Below are 22,514 nucleotides of genomic sequence, written 5' to 3' on the forward strand. Positions count from 1 at the left end.
CAGAAATCTAACTGAGGCTTGGAGGAGGGTCATAGGGGGAGGAGCCAGTGCACACCAGATAGTCCTAAATCTTTCTTTAGAGTGCCCAGTCTCCTGCGGAGCCCGTCTATTCCCCATGGTCCTTACGGAGTCCCCAGCATCCACTAGGACGTCAGAGAAAAAAAGGAGATGTATTACACTTGTGTACTTGTTTATTTCCCCACCCTGAGGATACAGCATTTTTTACAGTTCTCTGATTAGACGGCGTGTCCTGGCACCTAGCAATTTAACCTACAGCAAACAGGTATGCCGCTGATTTCAGTCTGTTTCCCCTTTAATAAACTCCCAGACCTTTACCTACCTTCAATAGTGGCAAGTGTTCCACGACCATTCTACAAATGTAACAATATTCCAAACCGTGGACTGTAATAAAGTGTGAGCGATTACACGCCATCAAAGCCTCAGGAATTGTCCCTTCTGGACAGCTCCAATCAGCGCCCTGATATGGTAACGCTCCACTCTAATAATACTGTTACCAGACGTTGCTATCCGAAAAATACCATCCCTAACATTGTGTCACTCTGTAGAGTAAAAGGAATGATGATGAGGTAAGAGTACCAGTGAACGGGTTAGTGTATGAGGACACATATTTCACCCTTATTGATGAACCACACCCCAGGAGAAAGAAAACCCAACACTATTCAGGGTTGCAGTACCTTACACACTACTGTGGTTCTCACACAAAAGGCCAAGCACAACTTTCTGGAGCTCGGTTAGTACTTTACGTAAAAACTTAGAACATTATGAAACATTAATTTCTTTTTCCTCTCCTCTGTAAGGCGACTAGACAGTACATCTTCTAGCTTACTTCTAGTTCTTTGTCCCCTCTCCAATTACTCTTGTCCAGTGTACCCCATGATTTCTGTCACTTTACTATGCTTCCCTCTTTTGAATTTTGGAGAATTACTTTCACTTTTTTTAAATTCCGGCATTGGCAACAGATCTGGAGTTCCCGCTTAGGAATAAGAAACCGGATTCACTTCTGATAACTCAAATTCAGCACCAGAGGACGACTATGTTCCAGTCTATCCAATCAAAATAAAGATTAAGGGCCATATTCAATTAGTAGCTGTAATTTACTAAGAGGAAATGCGTGTGGTAGCCTCAGACTTTAACGCTCGGGGCTATACAATTAGAGCCCCTTTTCCTGGAGTGGTAAATTACCCAATACCGAGCATTAGCCCATAGAATCCTGGAAAAGTACCTGGAGATATGTGTTTTGCAGCACCCGCAATCAGGACATCGAATGTGGATTTCTGATTGATCTTCCTCAGACCCTATTCGATCCTGAAGCACATTCCCGTGGGGTAGGTATTGCAAGGCTAGATAGACCGTGCAGTCAAGTCAATCTTGACTATCTAGTGTACTATCTTGTACAGGGGTGGGGAACCTCCAGCCCGCAGTCCGTATAAGGCCCGCAAAGTGGTTTGTTCTGGCCCACTGGCTGCTGTGTGTCAGCTCAATCTGGCGGCGGCGTGTCTCAGCTGTCAGGGCAGGGAGGAGAGCGTAGCTATGTGCGGCGGCAGCGGCGGGTAGGATCTCAAATCAGCCACCGGTTCGTGAGCCAATCAGAGCTCGCAGACCGGCAGCCAATCTGATTGGCTCAGGAACTGGCGGCTGGTTTGAGGTCCTACACGCCGCCGCCCGACATAGCTGCGCTCTCCTCCCTGCCTGGCCTCTGACAGCTGAGAAACGCAGCTGGACTGAGCACTAAGAGGCAGGAGAGGCACACGCTGTGCTCTCCTCCCCTGACACACAGCAGCAGCGGTGAGCAGCACAATGGGGTAGGGGGCGGCATGTGTGGGGCAATGTGTATCTGGCACTGTGGGGGCATTTGTGTATCTGGCACTGTGGGGGCATTTGTGTATCTGGCACTGCACTGGCAATATGTGTATCCGGCACTGTGGGGGTATTTGTGTATCTGGCACTGCACTGGCAATATGTGTATCTGGCACTGCACTGGCATATGTGTATCTGGCACTGCACTGGCATATGTGTATCTGGCACTGCACTGGCATATGTGTATCTGGCACTGCACTATTGGGGGCATATGTGTATCACGTTCTATTTTAATTGGCCACACCCATTTTTTGGCACGTGCACTCAGTACCACTAAGGGGCATAACTATTTGGGGGCTGGATAATTATTAAGTTGATAATTTTTGTATGTCCCCCGAAGGATTTTATAAATATCCAAATGGCCCTTGGTAGAAAAAAAGGTTCCCCTGATCTAGTACAAAGTATAGTCAAAATTGGCACTTTGTCAAAATCGTACATAGACAAAATCAAAAGTACAGATAGTCAAAATCTGTACAATCTGTGCTCTGGGGGAGTTCAAGAGAAATCGCATAGTCAAGACCAGGCATAGCAAGGATCTCACCGTGTGCTCACACCTTTACAAAAATCAGCCTGTTGTCTGATCGCGGGCTCTAATTAAATAGCCCCGTAGAATCAATTAGCCCGCGGTAATTAACAGCAGCTAATTTAATCCAGCTCTTATAGAGCTCTTTTGCCATTATAAAATGTGACAGATTTGGCATTATGGGAAGTTTCTCAGATTCAGGGTTGTTTTATTGTGATAGAGATTTATTATCTTGTAAAAGCAGTCAGCACCATATGGTGCAAACTACAGTATTAGACTAGCCAACCACTATCTTAAGGAGAATACTGTGAACAGTCATCGTAAAGAGGAGTAAGACCACTAGTGTGCCCTAATATACAGAAGCACTATGAGCGATGCTTTGGATTATTTAAATTGCTGAGAAGCCAGTATTAAGAGCACCGGCAGACAACCTGTAAATGGCCTCTAAAGGAAAGTATTCTGGATACTTAAAATGGGTAGCCAATTGTTTTCATTCTACAAAATGAATGCAAGGACGCAGTCCAGGGCGCTAGACAATAATAAGGAAAGAAAGTAAATTATACAGTAAGTTGCTTTTTACAATTGTGGTCACAGGTCTCCAATACTGTAGTCAAAACATTCCTTCTCCTCTTCGTCCTCTGTGGACATACTGATGGCCGCATCACTTCCGCTAGCAGGGATATTGCCATGGTAACGATGGTAGCAAAAAGGAAAAAATGGCTTTAAAAACAAGCTTTATGTATAAATCTTTTTAGAAATAGAATATATGATTGAATAACCTCTTTTAATGCATAGTGTCGGGTTGGAATATATTTACCCTGCATTACTTGTACTAAATGTATTCAACTGGTGTGATCACTTCCTGCGATGTTTGGATTGTCTGCTTCCATTGTATTGGAGGCTCTTCGCACTCCAGACATGTCTTGATAAAGGTCTTACAGAGACCGAAACGCGTTGTCCAGGAGGAGTGTGAATAGCCATCCGCAATTTTGTTTTTTAAAGGTATTCTCTATTGAACTTTCTTTCTGGTTATAGCTCTTTTTTTTATTTTATATATATATATATATATATATATATATATATATATATTTATACCAGGATGTCTGTTTAATTTATTTATTTTTGTCATTATTTGGCTATTTTGATACTTATCATCTATGGAGGTCATTCTGACCTGATCGCACGCTGCCGTTCATCTGCTCTGATATTGAGTGGGGTATGCACATTTTACATTCTGGTGTATACACAGTAAGGGAGAGGTGTTACCGAGTGCCTGGGAACTGGCCCTTAAAATAAACCTTCATATGCTTTTAAAAGATCCAGGAGGACGAAGAGAAGAACATTTTTGACCACTGTATTGGAGACCTGTGACCACAATTGTAAAGAGGAACGGATAATTGACTTTCGTTTCTTATTACTGTTTAGTGCCCTGGACTGTGTCCTTTCATTTCTTTGTATGTAAATTTTGGAACGTGGCGACGTCCCTGGATGTGACACTAACTAAGGCTGCTTGTTGTGCCATTTGTGAAATCATCAGCCCCTATACTTTGTAAAATTGTTTTAATTCTGCATTTGATGCATCTATTCTTATACATACAATATACTATTCGGAACTTGGTTGGATTTTTGCTCTCTAACCTTTGCCCTTTATATTTTGTGCTGTATTTGACTTTACATTTATTTATGTAATTATGTATTAAGGTGAGTGAGCTCACTATAGTGAATGCTGGGCTCTCTCATTTTTATTTATTTAAGCAATGTGGTCACGGGCCACTGCACCCCAACCTGGAAATGGTGAGTGTAGTGAATTTCTGTAAATAGAAATATATATATATATATATATATATATATATATAGATATATATATAGATATATATATATAGAGAGAGAGAGAGAGAAAGAGATATATAAATATATATATATATATATATAGATAGATAGAGAGAGAGAGAGAGAGAGAGAAGTGGATGCTTGGCACTCTTATGTTGAGGAACTGCTACAGCTTGACCAGGTGCCGCTCCAGCGACATGCTTAATATAATCCTGGTATGGGATAGCACTCCACGACTAAACTTCAATAGCAAGCCTTTTGCTCAAGTCAACGCCCCTGTGGGAGGTCCCGGTTCGTCAGCACGGAGGTGCGCCAGTGACGTCACCAGATTACCGGAAGGACGACGGCGATGGCCGTTATGCACTTGCGGTGGTTAGCACACTATAAATGTTTGTTCTGTTCATTGCACGTATTGTCTTGATAAAGAAGCAAGGCTCCGAAACATTGACTTAAGCAAAAGGCTTGCAGTGTGTTTATTTACTATTGATGTTTAGTACCGTGTAGAGCCATCCGATACCAGGATTATAGTTATATATATATATATATATACATACATATATATATATATATATATAAAATAGGAATTTACTTACCGGTAATTCTATTTCTCGTAGTCCGTAGTGGATGCTGGGGACTCCGTAAGGACCATGGGGAATAGCAGGCTCCGCAGGAGACTGGGCACTCTAAAGAAAGATTTAGTACTATCTGGTGTGCACTGGCTCCTCCCTCTATGCCCCTTTGCCAGACCTCAGTTAAGGAAACTGTGCCCGGAAGAGCTGACATTACAAGGAAAATAAGATTTTACTCACCGGTAAATCTATTTCTCGTAGTCCGTAGTGGATGCTGGGGACTCCGTAAGGACCATGGGGAATAGCGGCTCCGCAGGAGACTGGGCACAGCTAAGAAAGAATTAGGACTACCTGGTGTGCACTGGCTCCTCCCACTATGACCCTCCTCCAGACTTCAGTAAGGATACTGTGCCCGGAAGAGCTGACACAATAAGGAAAGGATTTTGAATCCCGGGTAAGACTCATACCAGCCACACCAATCACACCGTATAACTCGTGATATTATACCCAGTTAACAGTATGAACATAACAGAGCCTCTCAACAGATGGCTCAACAATAACCCTTTTAGTTAACAATAACTATATACAAGTATTGCAGACAGTCCGCACTTGGGACGGGCGCCCAGCATCCACTAAGGACTACGAGAAATAGATTTACCGGTGAGTAAAATCTTATTTTCTCTAACGTCCTAGTGGATGCTGGGGACTCCGTAAGGACCATGGGGATTATACCAAAGCTCCCAAACGGGCGGGAGAGTGCGGATGACTCTGCAGCACCGAATGAGAGAACTCAAGGTCCTCCTCAGCCAGGGGATCAAATTTGTAGAATTTTGCAAACGTGTTTGCCCCTGACCAAGTAGCAGCTCGGCAAAGTTGTAAAGCCGAGACCCCTCGGGCAGCCGCCCAAGAAGAGCCCACTTTCCTCGTGGAATGGGCTTATACAGATTTAGGCTGTGGCAGGCCAGCCACAGAATGCGCAAGCTGAATTGTGCTACAAATCCAGCGAGCAATAGTCTGCTTTGAAGCAGGAGCACCCATCTTGTTTGGTGCATACAGGATAAATAGCGAGTCAGTCTTCCTGACTCCAGCCGTCCTGGAAACATAAATTTTCAAGGCCCTGACTACGTCCAGTAACTTGGAGTCCTCCAAGTCCCTAGTAGCCGCAGGCACCACGATAGGTTGGTTCAAGTGAAAAGCTGATACCACCTTATGAAGAAATTGGGGACGAGTCCTCAATTCTGCCCTATCCATATGGAAAATCAAATAGGGGCTTTTACATGACAAAGCCGCCAATTCTGACACCCGCCTTGCCGAAGCCAAGGCCAAAAGCATGACCACTTTCCACGTGAGATATTTTAAATCCACGGTTTTGAGTGGCTCAAACCAATGTGACTTTAGGAAACCCAACACCACGTTGAGGTCCCACGGTGCCACTGGGGGCACAAAAGGAGGCTGAATATGCAGCACTCCCTTGACAAATGTCTGAACTTCAGGCAGTGAAGCCAGTTCTTTTTGGAAGAAAATCGACAGAGCCGAAATCTGGACCTTAATGGAACCCAATTTTAGGCCCATAGTCACCCCTGACTGTAGGAAGTGCAGAAATCGACCTAACTGGAATTCCTCCGTTGGGGCCTTCCTGGCCTCACACCACGCAACATATTTTCGCCATATGCGGTGATAATGTTGTACGGTTACATCTTTCCTAGCTTTAATAAGCGTAGGAATGACTTCCTCCGGAATACCCTTTTCTTTTAGGATCCGGCGTTCAACCGCCATGCCGTCAAACGCAGCCACGGTAAGTCTTGGAACAGACAGGGCCCCTGCAGCAGCAGGTCCTGTCTGAGCGGCAGAGGCCATGGGTCCTCTGAGATCATTTCTTGAAGTTCCGGGTACCAAGCTCTTCTTGGCCAATCCGGAACAATGAGTATAGCTCTTACGCCTCTTCTCCTTATTATCCTCAGTACATTGGGTATGAGAGGAAGAGGAGGGAACACATAAACCGACCGGTACACCCACGGTGTCACTAGAGCGTCCACAGCTATCGCCTGAGGGTCTCTTGACCTGGCGCAATATTTTTCCAGCTTTTGTTTAAGCGGGACGCCATCATGTCCACCTGTGGCCTTTCCCAACGGTTTACAATCAGTTGGAAGACTTCTGGATGAAGTCCCCACTCTCCCGGGTGGAGGTCGTGCCTGCTGAGGAAGTCTGCTTCCCAGTTGTCCACTCCCGGAATGAACACTGCTGACAGTGCTAACACGTGATTTTCCGCCCAACGGAGAATCCTTGTGGCTTCTGCCATCGCCGCCCTGCTTCTTGTGCCGCCCTATCGATTTACATGGGCGACCGCCGTGATGGTGTCTGACTGGATCAGAACCGGCCGGTTTTGAAGCAGGGGCTTTGCTTGACTTAGGGCATTGTAAATGGCCCTCAGTTCCAGAACATTTATGTGTAGGGAAGTCTCCTGACTCGACCAAAGTCCTTGGAAGTTTCTTCCCTGAGTGACTGCCCCCCAGCCCCGAAGGCTGGCATCCGTGGTCACCAGGACCCAGTCCTGTATGCCGAATCTGCGGCCCTCTCTGAGATGAGCACTCTGCAGCCACCACAGCAGAGACACCCTGGTCCTTGGAGACAGGGTTATCAACCGATGCATTTGAAGATGCGATCCGGACCATTGGTCCAACAGGTCCCACTGAAAAGTTCTGGCATGGAACCTGCCGAATGGAATCGCTTCGTAGGAAGCTACCATCTTTCCCAGGACTCGCGTGCAATGATGCACCGACACCTGTTTTGGTTTCAGGAGGCCTCTCACTAGAGACGACAGCTCCTCGGCTTTCTCCTCTGGGAGAAACACTTTTTTCTGGACTGTGTCCAGAATCATCCCTAGGAACAGTATACGTGTCGCCGGAACCAGCTGAGACTTTGGAATATTCAGAATTCAACCGTGCTGGTGTAGCATCTCCTGAGATAATGCTACGCCGACCAACAACTGCTCTCTGGACCTCGCCCTTATCAGGAGATCGTCCAAGTATGGGACAATTAAAACTCCCGTTTTCCGAAGGAGTATCATCATTTCGGCCATTACCTTGGTAAATACCCTCGGTGCCGTGGACAGGCCGAACGGCAACGTCTGGAATTGGTAATGACAATCCTGTACCACAAATCTGAGGTACTCCTGGTGAGGATGGTAAATGGGGACATGCAGGTAAGCATCCTTGATGTCCAGAGATACCATGTAATCTCCCTCTTCCAGGCTTGCAATAACCGCCCTGAGCGATTCCATCTTGAACTTGAATTTTTTCAAATATGTGTTCAAGGATTTCAAATTTAAAATGGGTCTCACCGAACCGTCCGGTTTCGGTACCACAAACATTGTGGAATAGTAACCCCGTCCTTGTTGAAGTAGGGGCACCTTGACTATCACCTGCTGGGAATACAGCTTGTGAATTGCCTCTAACACAGCCTCCCTGCCTGAGGGAGTTGTCGGCAAGGCAGATTTGAGGAAACGGCGGGGGGGGGGGGGGGGGGGGGATGTCTCGAATTCCAGCCTGTACCCCTGAGATACCACTTGAAGGATCCAGGGATCTACCTGTGAGCGAGCCCACTGATTGCTGAAGTTTTTGAGACGGCCCCCCACCGTACCTGGCTCCGCTTGCTGAGCCCCAGCGTCATGCGGCGGACTTAGCAGAAGAAGCGGGGGAGGACTTTTGTTCCTGGGAAGTGGCTGTATGCTGCAGCTTTTTTCCCCTACCTCTGCCTCTGGGCAGAAAGGACGCGCCTCTACCCCGTCTGCTCTTTTGGGGGCGAAAGGACTGCACCTGATAATACGGTGCTCTCTTTGGTTGTGAGGGGACATGTGGCAAAAATGCCAACTTCCCAGCTGTTGCTGTGAAAACTAAGTCTGAAAGACCATCCCCGAACAACTCCTCACCCTTATAAGGCAAAACTTCCATGTGCCTTTTGGAATCTGCATCCCCTGTCCACTGCCGGGTCCATAACCCTCTCCTGGCACAAATGGACAGTGCACTTATTTTTGATGCCAGCCGGCAAATATCCCTCTGTGCATCTCTTATGTAAAAGACAGCGTCTTTAATATGCTCTACGTTTAGCAATATAGTGTCCCTGTCTAGGGTGTCAATGTTCTCTGACAGGGAGTCTGACCATGCAGCTGCCGCACTGCACATCCATGCTGAGGCAATAGCTGGTCTCAGTATAATACCAGTGTGTGTATATATAGCTTTTTGGAGAGCCTCCTGCTTTCTGTCAGCAGGTTCCTTTAGGGCGGCCGTATCTTGGGACGGCAGTGCCACCTTTTTTGATAAGCGCGTAAGTGCTTTATCCACCTTAGGGGGTGTTTCCCAACGTGACCTATCCTCTGGCGGGAAAGGGTACGCCATTAGTAATTTTTTTGAAATTACAATTTTTTTATCAGGGGAAGCCCACGCTAGTTCACACACGTCATTTAATTCTTCAGAAGGGGGAAAAACTACTGGTAGTTTTTTCTCCCCAAACATAATACCCTTTTTTGTGGTACCTGGGGTCACCTCAGAAATGTGTAAAACATTTTTCATTGCCTCAATCATATAACGAGTGGCCCTATTGGACATTACATTAGTCTCTTCGTCGTCGACACTGGTATCAGTATCCGTGTCGACATCTGTGTCTGTCACCTGAGGTAGTGGGCGTTTTAGAGCCCCTGATGACTTTTGAGACGTCTGGGCAGGCACGGGCTGAGAAGCCGGCTGCCCCACATTTGGCATGTCGTCAAATTTTTTATGTAAGGAGTCGACACTTTCGCGTAATTCCTTCCACAAGTCCATCCACTCCGGTGTCTGCCCCGCAGGGGGTGACAACACATTTATAGGCACCTGCTCCTCCTCCACATAAGTCTCCTCATCAAACATGTCGACACAGCCGTACCGACACACCGCACACACACAGGGAATGCTCTGACAGAAGACAGTACCCCACAAAGCCCTTTGGGGAGACAGAGAGAGAGTATGCCAGCACACACCAGAGCGCTATATAATACAGGGATTAACTAAATTATATCCCCTATAGCTGCTATATATGTATTTTGCGCCTAAATTTAGTGCCCCCCCTCTCTTTTTTACCCTTTTCTGTAGTGTAGACTGCAGGGGAGAGTCAGGGAGCTTCCTTCCAGCGGAACTGTGAGGGAAAAATGGCGCCAGTGTGCAGAGGGAGATAGCTCCGCCCCTTTTTCGTGGACTTTTCTCCCGCTTTTTTATGGATTCTGGCAGGGGTATTTATCACATATATAGCCTCTGGGGCTATATATTGTGATATATTTGCCAGCCAAGGTGTATTTATTGCTTCTCAGGGCGCCCCCCCCCCCCCCCCAGCGCCCTGCACCCTCAGTGACCGGAGTGTGAAGTGTGTATGAGGAGCAATGGCGCACAGCTGCAGTGCTGTGCGCTACCTTGGTGAAGACTGATGTCTTCTGCCGCCGATTTTCCGGATTCTTCTTGCTTCTGGCTCTGTAAGGGGGCCGGCGGCGCGGCTCCGGGACCGAACACCAATGGCCGGTTCCATGCGGTCGATCCCTCTGGAGCTAATGGTGTCCAGTAGCCTAAGAAGCCCAAGCTACCACCAGTTAGGTAGGTTCGCTTCTTCTCCCCTTAGTCCCTCGCTGCAGTGAGTCTGTTGCCAGCAGATCTCACTGTAAAATAAAAAACCTAACATATACTTTCTTTCTAGGAGCTCAGGAGAGCCCCTAGTGTGCATCCAGCTCGGCCGGGCACAGGATTCTAACTGAAGTCTGGAGGAGGGTCATAGTGGGAGGAGCCAGTGCACACCAGGTAGTCCTAATTCTTTCTTAGCTGTGCCCAGTCTCCTGCGGAGCCGCTATTCCCCATGGTCCTTACGGAGTCCCCAGCATCCACTAGGACGTTAGAGAAAGGATTTTGGAATCCCGGGTAAGACTCATACCAGCCACACCAATCACACCGTATAACTTGTGATAAACTTACCCAGTTAACAGTATGAATAACCAACAGAGCATCAACCAATGGATGCCAACATAACATAACCCTTTATTAAGCAATAACTATATACACGTATTGCAGAAAGTCCGCACTTGGGACGGGCGCCCAGCATCCACTACGGACTACGAGAAATAGAATTACCGGTAAGTAAATTCCTATTTTCTCTAACGTCCTAGTGGATGCTGGGGACTCCGTAAGGACCATGGGGATTATACCAAAGCTCCCAAACGGGCGGGAGAGTGCGGATGACTCTGCAGCACCGAATGGGCAAACACCAAGTCCTCCTCAGCCAGGGTATCAAACTTGTAGAACTTTGCAAATGTGTTTGAACCCGACCAAGTAGCAGCTCGGCAAAGCTGTAATGCCGAGACCCTCGGGCAGCCGCCCAAGAAGAGCCCACCTTCCTTGTGGAATGGGCTTTTACTGATTTTGGATGCGGCAATCCAGCCGCAGAATGAGCCTGCTGAATCGTGTTACAGATCCAGCGAGCAATGGTTTGCTTTGAAGCAGGAGCACCCAGCTTGTTGGATGCATACAGGATAAACAGCGAGTCAGTCTTCCTGACTCCAGCCGTCCTGGCAACATAGATCTTCAAAGCCCTGACTACATCAAGCAACTTGGAATCCTCCAAGTCACGAGTAGCCGCAGGCACCACAATGGGTTGGTTCAGATGAAAAGATGACACCACCTTTGGCAGAAACTGCGGACGAATTCGCAATTCTGCCCTGTCCATATGGAAAACCAGATAGGGGCTTTTACATGACAAAGCCGCCAATTCTGACACACGCCTAGCTGAGGCTAGGGCGAACAGGATGACCACTTTCCACGTGAGATACTTTAGCTCCACCGTCTTAAGTGGCTCAAACCAGTGGGATTTCAGGAAAGCCAAGATCACGTTAAGATCCCAAGGTGCCACTGGTGGCACAAAAGGAGGCTGAATATGCAGCACTCCCTTAACAAACGTCTGAACCTCAGGCAGTGAAGCCAGTTCATTTTTGGAAAGAAAATGGATAGGGCCGAAATTTGGACCTTTATGGACCCTAATTTTAGGCCCATAGTCACACCTGACTGTAGGAAGTGCAGGAATCGACCCAGCTGGAATTCCTCTGTAGGGGCCTTCCTGGCCTCACACCAAGCAACATATTTTCGCCATATACGGTGATAATGTTTTGCTGTCACGTCCTTCCTAGCCTTTATCAGCGTAGGAATAACTGCTTCCGGAATGCCCTTTTCAGCTAGGATCCGGTGTTCAACCGCCATGCCGTCAAACGCAGCAGCGGTAAGTCTTGGAACAGACAGGGCCCTAGTTGTAACAGGTCCTGTCTGAGAGGCAGAGGCCATTGGTCCTCTGTGAGCATTTCTTGCAATTCCGGGTACCAAGTCCTTCTTGGCCAATCCGGAACAATGAGTATTGTTCTCACTCCTCTTTTTCTTACAATTCTCAGCACCTTTGGTATGAGAGGAAGAGGAGGAAACAGGTAGACCGACTGGAACACCCACGGTGTTACTAGAGCGTCCACAGCTATCGCCTGAGGGTCCCTTGACCTGGCACAATATCTTTTTAGCTTTTTGTTGAGACGGGACGCCATCATGTCCACCTGTGGCAGTTCTCATCGATTTGCAATCTGCGTGAAGACTTCTTGATGAAGTCCCCACTCTCCCGGGTGGAGGTCGTGTCTGCTGAGGAAGTCTGCTTCCGAGTTGTCCACTCTCGGAATGAACACTGCTGACAGTGCTAGTACGTGATTCTCCGCCCACCGAAGAATCCTGGTGGCTTCTGCCATTGCCACCCTGCTTCTTGTGCCGCCCTGGCGGTTTACATGGGCCACTGCCGTGATGTTGTCTGACTGAATCAGCACTGGTTGGTTTCGAAGCAGAAGCTCCGCTTGACTCAGGGCGTTGTATATGGCCCTTAGTTCCAGGATATTGATGTGCAGACAAGTCTCCTGACTTGACCACAACCCTTGGAAGTTTCTTCCTTGAGTGACTGCCCCCCACCCTCGGTGGCTTGCATCCGTGGTCACCAGGACCCAGTCCTGTATGCCAAATCTGCGGCCCTCGAGGAGGTGAGCACCTTGTAGCCACCACAGAAGAGACACCCTGGCCCTGGGGGACAGGGTGATCATCCGATGCATCTGAAGATGCGATCCGGACCACTTGTCCAGCAGATCCCACTGAAAGATCCTCGCATGGAACCTGCCGAAGGGAATGGCTTCGTATGACGCCACCATCTTTCCCAGGACTCGCGTGCAGCGATGCACCGACACCTGTTTTGGCTTTAGGAGGTCTCTGACCAGAGTCACGAGCTCCTGAGCCTTCTCCTCTGGGAGAAACACCTTCTTCTGGTCTGTGTCCAGAATCATGCCCAGGAAGGGCAGACGCGTCGCAGGAATCAGCTGCGACTTTGGAATGTTCAGAATCCTGCCGTGCTGACGCAACACTTCCTGAGAGTGTGCTACGCTGATCAGCAACTGCTCCCTGGACCTCGCCTTTATGAGGAGATCGTCCAAGTATGGGATAATTGTAACTCCTTGCTTCCGAAGGAGCACCATCATTTCCACCATCACTTTGGTCAAAACTCTCGGTGCCGTGGACAGGCCAAACGGCAACGTCTGGAATTGGTAATGACAGTCCCGTACCACAAACCTGAGGTACTCCTGATGAGGCGGATAAATGGGGACGTGCAAGTAAGCATCCTTGATGTCCAGAGACCCCATAAAATCCCCTTCCTCCAGGCTTGCAATGACCGCTCTGAGCGATTCCATTTTGAACTTGAATTTTTTCAGATAAATGTTCAGGGATTTTAAATTTAAAATGGGTCTGACCGAACCGTCCGGTTTCGGTACCACAAACATAGTGGAATAGTAGCCCCTTCCCCTTTGAAGGGGGGGGGACCTCTACCACCACCTGCTGGAGAAAAAGTTTGTGAATTGCCTCCAACACTATCTCCCTTTCCATGGGGGAAGTTGGTAAGGCCGATTTTAGGTAACGGTGAGGGGGCATCACCTCGAATTCCAGCCTGTATCCCTGAGACACAATTTATATAGCCCAAGGATCCACCTGTGAGCGAACCCACTGGTGGCTGAAAAGTCGGAGACGCGCCCCCACGGCTCCTGGCTTCGCCTGTGGAGCCCCAGCGTCATGCGGTGGATTTAGTGGAAGCCGGGGAAGACTTTTGTTCCTGGGAACTAACTGCATGGTGCAGCTTTTTTCCTCTACCCCTGCCTCTAGCAAGAAAGGACGCACCTCTGACCTTCTTGCTCCTCTGAGAACGAAAGGACTGCATTTGGTAATACGGTGCTTTCTTAGGTTGTGGAGGGACATAAGGCAAGAAATTTGACTTCCCAGCCGTAGCTGTGGAAACTAGGTCCGAGAGACCGTCCCCAAACAATTCCTCACCCTTATAAGGTAAAACCTCCATGTGTTTTTTAGAGTCGGTATCCCCTGTCCATTGCCGAGTCCATAAGACCCTTCTGGCAGAAATGGACATTGCTTTAACTCTAGAGCCCAGCAGGCAAATGTCCCTCTGGGCATCCCGCATATATAGGACCGCGTCCTTGATATGTGCCAGGGTCAGTAGAACAGTGTCCCTGTCCAGGGTATCTAACTCCTCAGACAGAGAATCCGTCCATGCAGCTACCGCACTACACATCCAGGCCGAAGCAATTGCTGGCCTCAGCAGTGTGCCAGAATGTGTATAAACCGACTTCAGGATAGCTTCCTGCTTTCTATCCGCAGGATCCTTTAGGGCGGCCGTATCCGGATATGGCAGGGCCACCTTCTTGGACAAGCGTGTCAATGCCTTGTCTACCCTAGGGGAGGATTCCCAGCGTAACCTGTCCGTTGGCTGGAAAGAATACGCCATAAGTAATCTCTTGGAAACTATCACCTTCCTGTCAGGGGAATCCCACGCTTTTTCACATAATTCATTTAATTCATGTGAAGGGGGAAAAGTCACTTCATGCTTTTTCTCCCCATACATATAAATCCTCTTGTCAGGGACAGGATTTTCCTCAGAAATGTGTAATACATCCTTCATTGCTACAATCATGTAGCGGATGGCTTTAGTCATTTTAGGCTGCAACTTTGCCTCATCGTCATCGACACTGGAGTCAGATTCCGTGTCGACATCTGTGTCAACTATCTGGGATAGTGTGCGCTTTTGAGACCCTGACGGCTTCTGCGCTGTAGGATCAGGCATGGGTTGAGACCCTGACTGTCCCCCGGTTACAGTTTTATCCAATCTGTTATGCAAGGAGTTTACATTATCATTTAACACCTTCCACATATCCATCCAATCAGGTGTCGGCACCGTCACCACCCTCAGCTGCACTTGTTCTGCCTCCACGTATCCTTCCTCATCAAACATGTCGACACAGGTTTCGTAACGACACACCGCACACACACAGGGAATGCTCTGACTGAGGACAGGACCCCACAAAGGCTTTTGGGGAGACAGAGAGAGAGTATGCCAGCACACACCCCAGCGCTATATAACCCAGGGATTACACTGTACCTTAGTGTTTACCCTGTAGCTGCTGTTAATATATATATATATATACTGCGCCTAAATTTATGTGCCCCCCCCCTCTCTTTTTTACCATTTAATGCACCTGTATACTGCAGGGGAGAGCCTGGGGAGCGTCCTTCCAGCGGAGCTGTGAAGAGAAAATGGCGCTGGTGTGCTGAGGAAGAAGGCCCCGCCCCCTCAGCGGCGGGCTTCTGTCCCGCTTTAATGTGTAAAAAATGGCGGGGGCTCGGGCATATATACAGTCCCAGACTGTATATATGCCTCTTTTTGCCAAAAAGGTACTTAATTGCTGCCCAGGGCGCCCCCTCCTGCGCCCTGCACCCTACAGTGACCGGAGTGTGCGGTGTGCTGTGGGAGCAATGGCACACAGCTGCAGTGCTGTGCGCTACCTTAAGTGAAGACAGGAGTCTTCAGCCGCCGATTTCGATGTCTTCTTGCTTCTGCTGCTTCTGTTCTTCTGGCTCTGCGAGGGGGAGGGGGACGGCGGCGCGGCTCCGGGAACGGACGATCAAGGTTAGGTACCTGTGTTCGATCCCTCTGGAGCTAATGGTGTCCAGTAGCCTAAGAAGCGCTACCTAGCTGCCGTGAGTAGGTTTGCTTCTCTCCCCTCAGTCCCTCGTAGCAGAGAGTCTGTTGCCAGCAGAAGCTCTCTGAAAATAAAAAACCTAACAAAATACTTTCTTTTCTAGCAAGCTCAGGAGAGCCCACTAGGAGTACCCAGCTCGGCCGGGCACAGATTCTAACTGAGGTCTGGAGGAGGGGCATAGAGGGAGTGCACACCAGATAGTACTAAATCTTTCTTTAGAGTGCCCAGTCTCCTGCGGAGCCCGCTATTCCCCATGGTCCTTACGGAGTCCCCAGCATCCACTAGGACGTTAGAGAAAATAAGAATTTACTTACCGATAATTCTATTTCTCATAGTCCGTAGTGGATGCTGGGAACTCCGAAAGGACCATGGGGAATAGCGGCTCCGCAGGAGACTGGGCACAAAAGTAAAAGCTTTAGGACTACCTGGTGTGCACTGGCTCCTCCCCCTATGACCCTCCTCCAAGCCTCAGTTAGGATACTGTGCCCGGACGAGCGTACACAATAAGGAAGGATTTTGAATCCCGGGTAAGACTCATACCAGCCACACCAATCACACCGTACAACTTGTGATCTGAACCCAGTTAACAGCATGATAACAGAGGAGCCTCTGAAAAGATGGCTCACAACAATAATAACCCGATTTTTGTAACAATAACTATGTACAAGTATTGCAGACAATCCGCACTTGGGATGGGCGCCCAGCATCCACTACGGACTATGAGAAATAGAATTATCGGTAAGTAAATTCTTATTTTCTCTGACGTCCTAGTGGATGCTGGGAACTCCGAAAGGACCATGGGGATTATACCAAAGCTCCCAAACGGGCGGGAGAGTGCGGATGACTCTGCAGCACCGAATGAGAGAACTCCAGGTCCTCCTCAGCCAGGGTATCAAATTTGTAGAATTTAGCAAACGTGTTTGCCCCTGACCAAGTAGCTGCTCGGCAAAGTTGTAAAGCCGAGACCCCTCGGGCAGCCGCCCAATATGAGCCCACTTTCCGTGTGGAATGGGCTTTTACAGATTTTGGCTGTGGCAGGCCTGCCACAGAATGTGCAAGCTGAATTGTACTACAAATCCAACGAGCAATAGTCTGCTTAGAAGCAGGAGCACCCAGCTTGTTGGGTGCATACAGGATAAACAGCGAGTCAGATTTTCTGACTCCAGCCGTCCTGGAAACATATATTTTCAGGGCCCTGACTACGTCCAGCAACTTGGAATCCTCCAAGTCCCTAGTAGCCGCAGGTACCACAATAGGCTTGTTCAAGTGAAACGCTGAAACCACCTTAGGGAGAAATTGAGGACGAGTCCTCAATTCTGCCCTGTCCGTATGAAAAATTAGGTAAGGGCTTTTATAGGATAAAGCCGCCAATTCTGAGACACGCCTGGCTGAAGCCAGGGCTAACAGCATTACCACTTTCCATGTGAGATATTTTAAGTCCACAGTGGTGAGTGGTTCAAACCAATGTGATTTTAGGAACCCCAAAACTACATTGAGATCCCAAGGTGCCACTGGAGGCACAAAAGGAGGCTGTATATGCAGTACCCCCTTGACAAACGTCTGAACTTCAGGAACTGCAGGAAACGACCCAGTTGAAATTCCTCTGTAGGGGCCTTCCTGGCCTCACACCACGCAACATATTTACGCCAAATATGGTGATAATGTTGCACAGTTACATCCTTCCTAGCTTTGATCAGGGTAGGGATGACTTCATCCGGAATGCCTTTTTCCTTCAGGATCCGGCGTTCAACCGCCATGCCGTCAAACGCAGCCGCGGTAAGTCTTGGAACAGACAGGGTCCCTGCTGGAGCAGGTCCTTTCTTAGAGGTAGAGGCCACGGGTCCTCCGTGAGCATCTCTTGAAGTTCCGGGTACCAAGTCCTTCTTGGCCAATCCGGAGCCACGAGTATAGTCCTTACTCCTCTCCTTCTTATGATTCTCAGTACCTTGGGTATGAGAGGCAGAGGAGGGAACACATACACTGACTGGTACACCCACGGTGTTACCAGAGCGTCCACAGCTATTGCCTGAGGGTCCCTTGACCTGGCGCAATATCTGTCCAGTTTTTTGTTGAGGCGGGACGCCATCATGTCCACCTTTGGTTTTTCCCAACGGTTCACAATCATGTGGAAGTCCCCAATCATCTGGGTGAAGTCCCCACTCCCCCGGGTGGAGGTCGTGTCTGCTGAGGAAGTCTGCTTCCCAGTTGTCCACTCCCGGAATGAACACTGCTGACAGTGCTATCACATGATTTTCCGCCCAGCGAAGAATCCTTGCAACTTCCGTCATTGCCCTCCTGCTTCTTGTGCCGCCCTGTCTGTTTACGTGGGCGACTGCCGTGATGTTGTCCGACTGGATCAACACCGGCTGACCCTGAAGCAGAGGCCTTGCCTGACTTAGGGCATTGTAAATGGCCCTTAGTTCCAGGATATTTATGTGAAGTGACGTTTCCATGCTTGACCACAAGCCCTGGAAATTTCTTACCTGTGTGACTGCTCCCCAGCCTCTCAGGCTGGCATCCGTGGTCACCAGGCCCAGTCCTGAATGCCGAATCTGCGGCCCTCTAGAAGATGAGCACTCTGCAACCACCACAGGAGAGACACCCTTGTCCTTGGAGACAGGGTTATCCGCTGATGCATTTGAAGATGCGATCCGGACCATTTGTCCAGCAGATCCCACTGAAAAGTTCTTGCGTGGAAATCTGCCGAATGGAATCGCTTCGTAAGAAGCCACCATTTTTCCCAGGACCCTTGTGCATTGATGCACTGACACTTGGCCTGGTTTTAGGAGGTTCATGACTAGGTCGGATAACTCCCTGGCTTTCTCCTCCGGGAGAAACACCTTTTTCTGGACTGTGTCCAAAATCATCCCTAGGAACAGCAGACGTGTCGTCGGAATCAGCTGCGATTTTGGAATATTTAGAATCCACCCGTGCTGTCGTAGTACTACTTGAGATAGTGCTACTCCGACCTCTAACTGTTCTCTGGACCTTGCCCTTATCAGGAGATCGTCCAAGTAAGGGATAATTAAGACGCCTTTTCTTCGAAGAAGAATCATCATTTCGGCCATTACCTTGGTAAAGACCCGGGGTGCCGTGGACAATCCAAACGGCAGCGTCTGAAACTGATAGTGACAGTTCTGTACCACAAACCTGAGGTACCCTTGGTGAGAAGGGCAAATTGGGACATGGAGGTAAGCATCCTTGATGTCCAGAGACACCATATAGTCCCCTTCTTCCAGGTTCGCTATCACTGCTCTGAGTGAATCCATCTTGAATTTGATCCTTTGTATGTAAGTGTTCAAGGATTTCAGATTTAAAATAGGTCTCACCGAGCCGTCCGGCTTCGGTACCACAAACATCGTGGAATAATACCCCTTTCCCTGTTGTAGGAGGGGTACCTTGATTATCACCTGCTGGGAATACAGCTTGTGAATGGCTTCCAATACCGCCTCCCTGTCGGAGGGAGACGTTGGTAAAGCAGACTTCAGGAACCGGCGAGGGGGAGACGTCTCGAATTCCAATTTGTACCCCTGAGATACTACCTGCAGGATCCAGGGGTCCACTTGCGAGTGAGCCCACTGCGCGCTGAAATTCTTGAGACGGGCCCCCACCGTGCCTGAGTCCGCTTGTAAGGCCCCAGCGTCATGCTGAGGACTTGGCAGAAGCGGGGGAGGGCTTCTGTTCCTGGGAAGAGGCTGCCTGCTGCAGTCTTTTTCCCCTTCCTCTGCCCCGGGGCAGATATGAGTGGCCTTTTGCCCGCTTGCCCTTATGGGGACGAAAGGACTGAGCCTGAAAAGACGGTGTCTTTTTCTGCTGAGAGGTGACCTGGGGTAAAAAGGTGGATTTCCCAGCCGTTGCCGTGGCCACCAGGTCCGATAGACCGACCCCAAATAACTCCTCCCCTTTATACGGCAATACTTCCATATGCCGTTTGGAATCCGCATCACCTGACCACTGTCGCGTCCATAACCCTCATCTGGCAGAAATGGACAGCGCACTTACTCTTGATGCCAGAGTGCAAATATCCCTCTGTGCATCTCGCATATATAGAAATGCATCCTTTAAATGCTCTATAGTCAATAATATACTGTCCCTGTCCAGGGTATCAATATTTTCAGTCAGGGAATCCGACCAAGCCACCCCAGCACTGCACATCCAGGCTGAGGCGATTGCTGGTCGCAGTATAATACCAGTATATGTGTATATACTTTTTAGGATATTTTCCAGCTTCCTATCAGCTGGTTCCTTGAGGGCGGCCGTATCAGGAGACGGTAACGCCACTTGTTTTGATAAGCGTGTGAGCGCCTTATCTACCCTAGGGGGTGTTTCCCAACGCGCCCTAACCTCTGGCGGGAAAGGGTATAATGCCAATAATTTTTTAGAAATTAGCAGTTTTTTATCGGGGGAAACCCACGCTTCATCACACACCTCATTTAATTCATCTGATTCAGGAAAAACTACGGGTAGTTTTTTCACACCCCACATAATACCCTTTTTTGTGGTACTTGTAGTATCAGAAATGTTCAAAACCTCCTTCATTGCCGTGATCATATAACGTGTGGCCCTACTGGAAAATACGTTTGTTTCCTCACCGTCGACACTGGAGTCAGTGTCCGTGTCTGGGTCTGTGTCGACCATCTGAGGTAACGGGCGCTTTAGAGCCCCTGACGGTGTTTGAGACGCCTGTACAGGTAATAACTGATTTGCCAGCTGTCTCATGTCGTCAACAGTCTTTTGTAAAGTGCTGACACTATCACGTAATTCCTTCCATAAGACCATCCAGTCAGGTGTCGACTCCCTAGGGGGTGACATCACTATTACAGGCAATTGCTCCGCCTCCATACCATTTTCCTCCTCATACATGTCGACACAACGTACCTACACACAGCACACACACAGGGAATGCTCTGATAGAGGACAGGACCCCACTAGCCCTTTGGGGAGACAGAGGGAGAGTTTGCCAGCACACACCAGAGCGCTATATATATATATAGGGATAACCTTATATAAGTGTTTTTCCCTTATATAGCTGCTGTATAGATTTATCTGCCAAATTAGTGCCCCCCCTCTCTTGTTTTACCCTGTTTCTGTAGTGCAGGACTGCAGGGGAGAGTCAGGGAGCTTCCCTCCAACGGAGCTGTGAGGGAAAATGGCACCAGTGTGCTGAGGAGATAGGCTCCGCCCCCTTCTCGGCGGCCTTTCTCCCGCTTTTTTAAGGAAAAATTGGCAGGGGTTAAATGCATCCATATAGCCCAGGAGCTATATGTGATGTATTTTTTGCCATCTAAGGTGTTTTTATTGCGTCTCAGGGCGCCCCCCCCCAGCGCCCCGCACCCTCAGTGACCGGAGTGTGAAGTGTGCTGAGAGCAATGGCGCACAGCTGCGGTGCTGTGCGCTACCTTATTGAAGACAGGACGTCTTCTGCCGCCGATTTTCCGGACCTCTTCATTCTTCTGGCTCTGTAAGGGGGCCGGCGGCGCGGCTCTGGGACCCATCCATGGCTGGGCCTGTGATCGTCCCTCTGGAGCTAATGTCCAGTAGCCTAAGAAGCCCAATCCACTCTGCACGCAGGTGAGTTCGCTTCTTCTCCCCTTAGTCCCTCGGTGCAGTGAACCTGTTGCCAGCAGGATTCACTGAAAATAAAAAACCTATACTTAAACTTTTTCACTAAGCAGCTCAGGAGAGCCACCTAGTGTGCACCCTTCTCGTTCGGGCACAAAAATCTAACTGAGGCTTGGAGGAGGGTCATAGGGGGAGGAGCCAGTGCACACCAGGTAGTCCTAAAGCTTTTACTTTTGTGCCCAGTCTCCTGCGGAGCCGCTATTCCCCATGGTCCTTTCGGAGTTCCCAGCATCCACTAGGACGTCAGAGAAATATATATATATATACACACACACCATGCATATACACACACACACACACACACACACATACATGCATGCACACACACACACACACACACACACACACACACATGTATATTGTAGTAAAAATACCGGACATGGGTGTTAAACAGCAGGATGTGGAATCCAGTCCAAGTATTCAAGTTTAAGTCTGAGCAACAGCACTCATGATTACAGACATCTGCAACTTGCTGTTAAAATAGTTTCAGACACAAAAGACAGGACTCCTGATGGAGGACGAACCGCCCAGGTGATGGGGGGGGAGGAGCCCTACTGTTAGGGGTTCTGGATCCATGGTCTCTGGAGAGCTTACACTCTGTATGCTAAGAACTGCCGTGTATGGTTCTGTAACTTTCTGGTAACTATATGTATTTACCCAACTAATTTTAGGTATCAGTCACAACACTCCTATGGAATAAAGCTGGAACCAGTAGATACAGACAAATTCAGAGCTGAATTTCAAAAAAAAAGTCTAAAACAAGCAACAAAAAAACCCACAACTTCGTAATATTAGCAATATGCAAAATGAGAAAAGAACTTCAGATAAAAAAAGAAAAGAATCATGCACTAGTGATGACCCACAAGAAACACAGACAAACAGTACAATGGTACCTGTAAAACTGCAGCTGGCGCTTTGGACTCCCATATCGAGCACTTTGGAAGCATAGAGAAAAAGAGAGAAGAGAGATGCC

At 48.6% G+C, this 22,514-nt stretch overlaps 1 protein-coding gene across 6 annotated transcripts in view; it reads right to left on the reverse strand.

The window, feature by feature from the left end:
• The window catches only part of KCNAB2 (potassium voltage-gated channel subfamily A regulatory beta subunit 2), a 416,103-nt gene that overhangs the window by 218,095 nt on the left and 175,494 nt on the right, over positions 1 to 22,514 (reverse strand). For 4 of the 6 annotated variants that reach the window (XM_063943443.1, XM_063943447.1, XM_063943444.1 and 1 more), the window contains exon 3: positions 22,435 to 22,476. The exons of the other annotated variants lie outside the window; for them this stretch is intronic. In XM_063943443.1, the coding sequence (XP_063799513.1) occupies positions 22,435 to 22,476 (42 nt within the window). The remainder of the gene's footprint in view (positions 1 to 22,434; positions 22,477 to 22,514) is intronic. 6 annotated transcript variants of the gene reach the window in all.

Source organism: Pseudophryne corroboree, chromosome 10, assembly GCF_028390025.1.
Source record: "Pseudophryne corroboree isolate aPseCor3 chromosome 10, aPseCor3.hap2, whole genome shotgun sequence".
Classification (NCBI taxonomy): Eukaryota; Metazoa; Chordata; class Amphibia; order Anura; family Myobatrachidae; genus Pseudophryne; species Pseudophryne corroboree.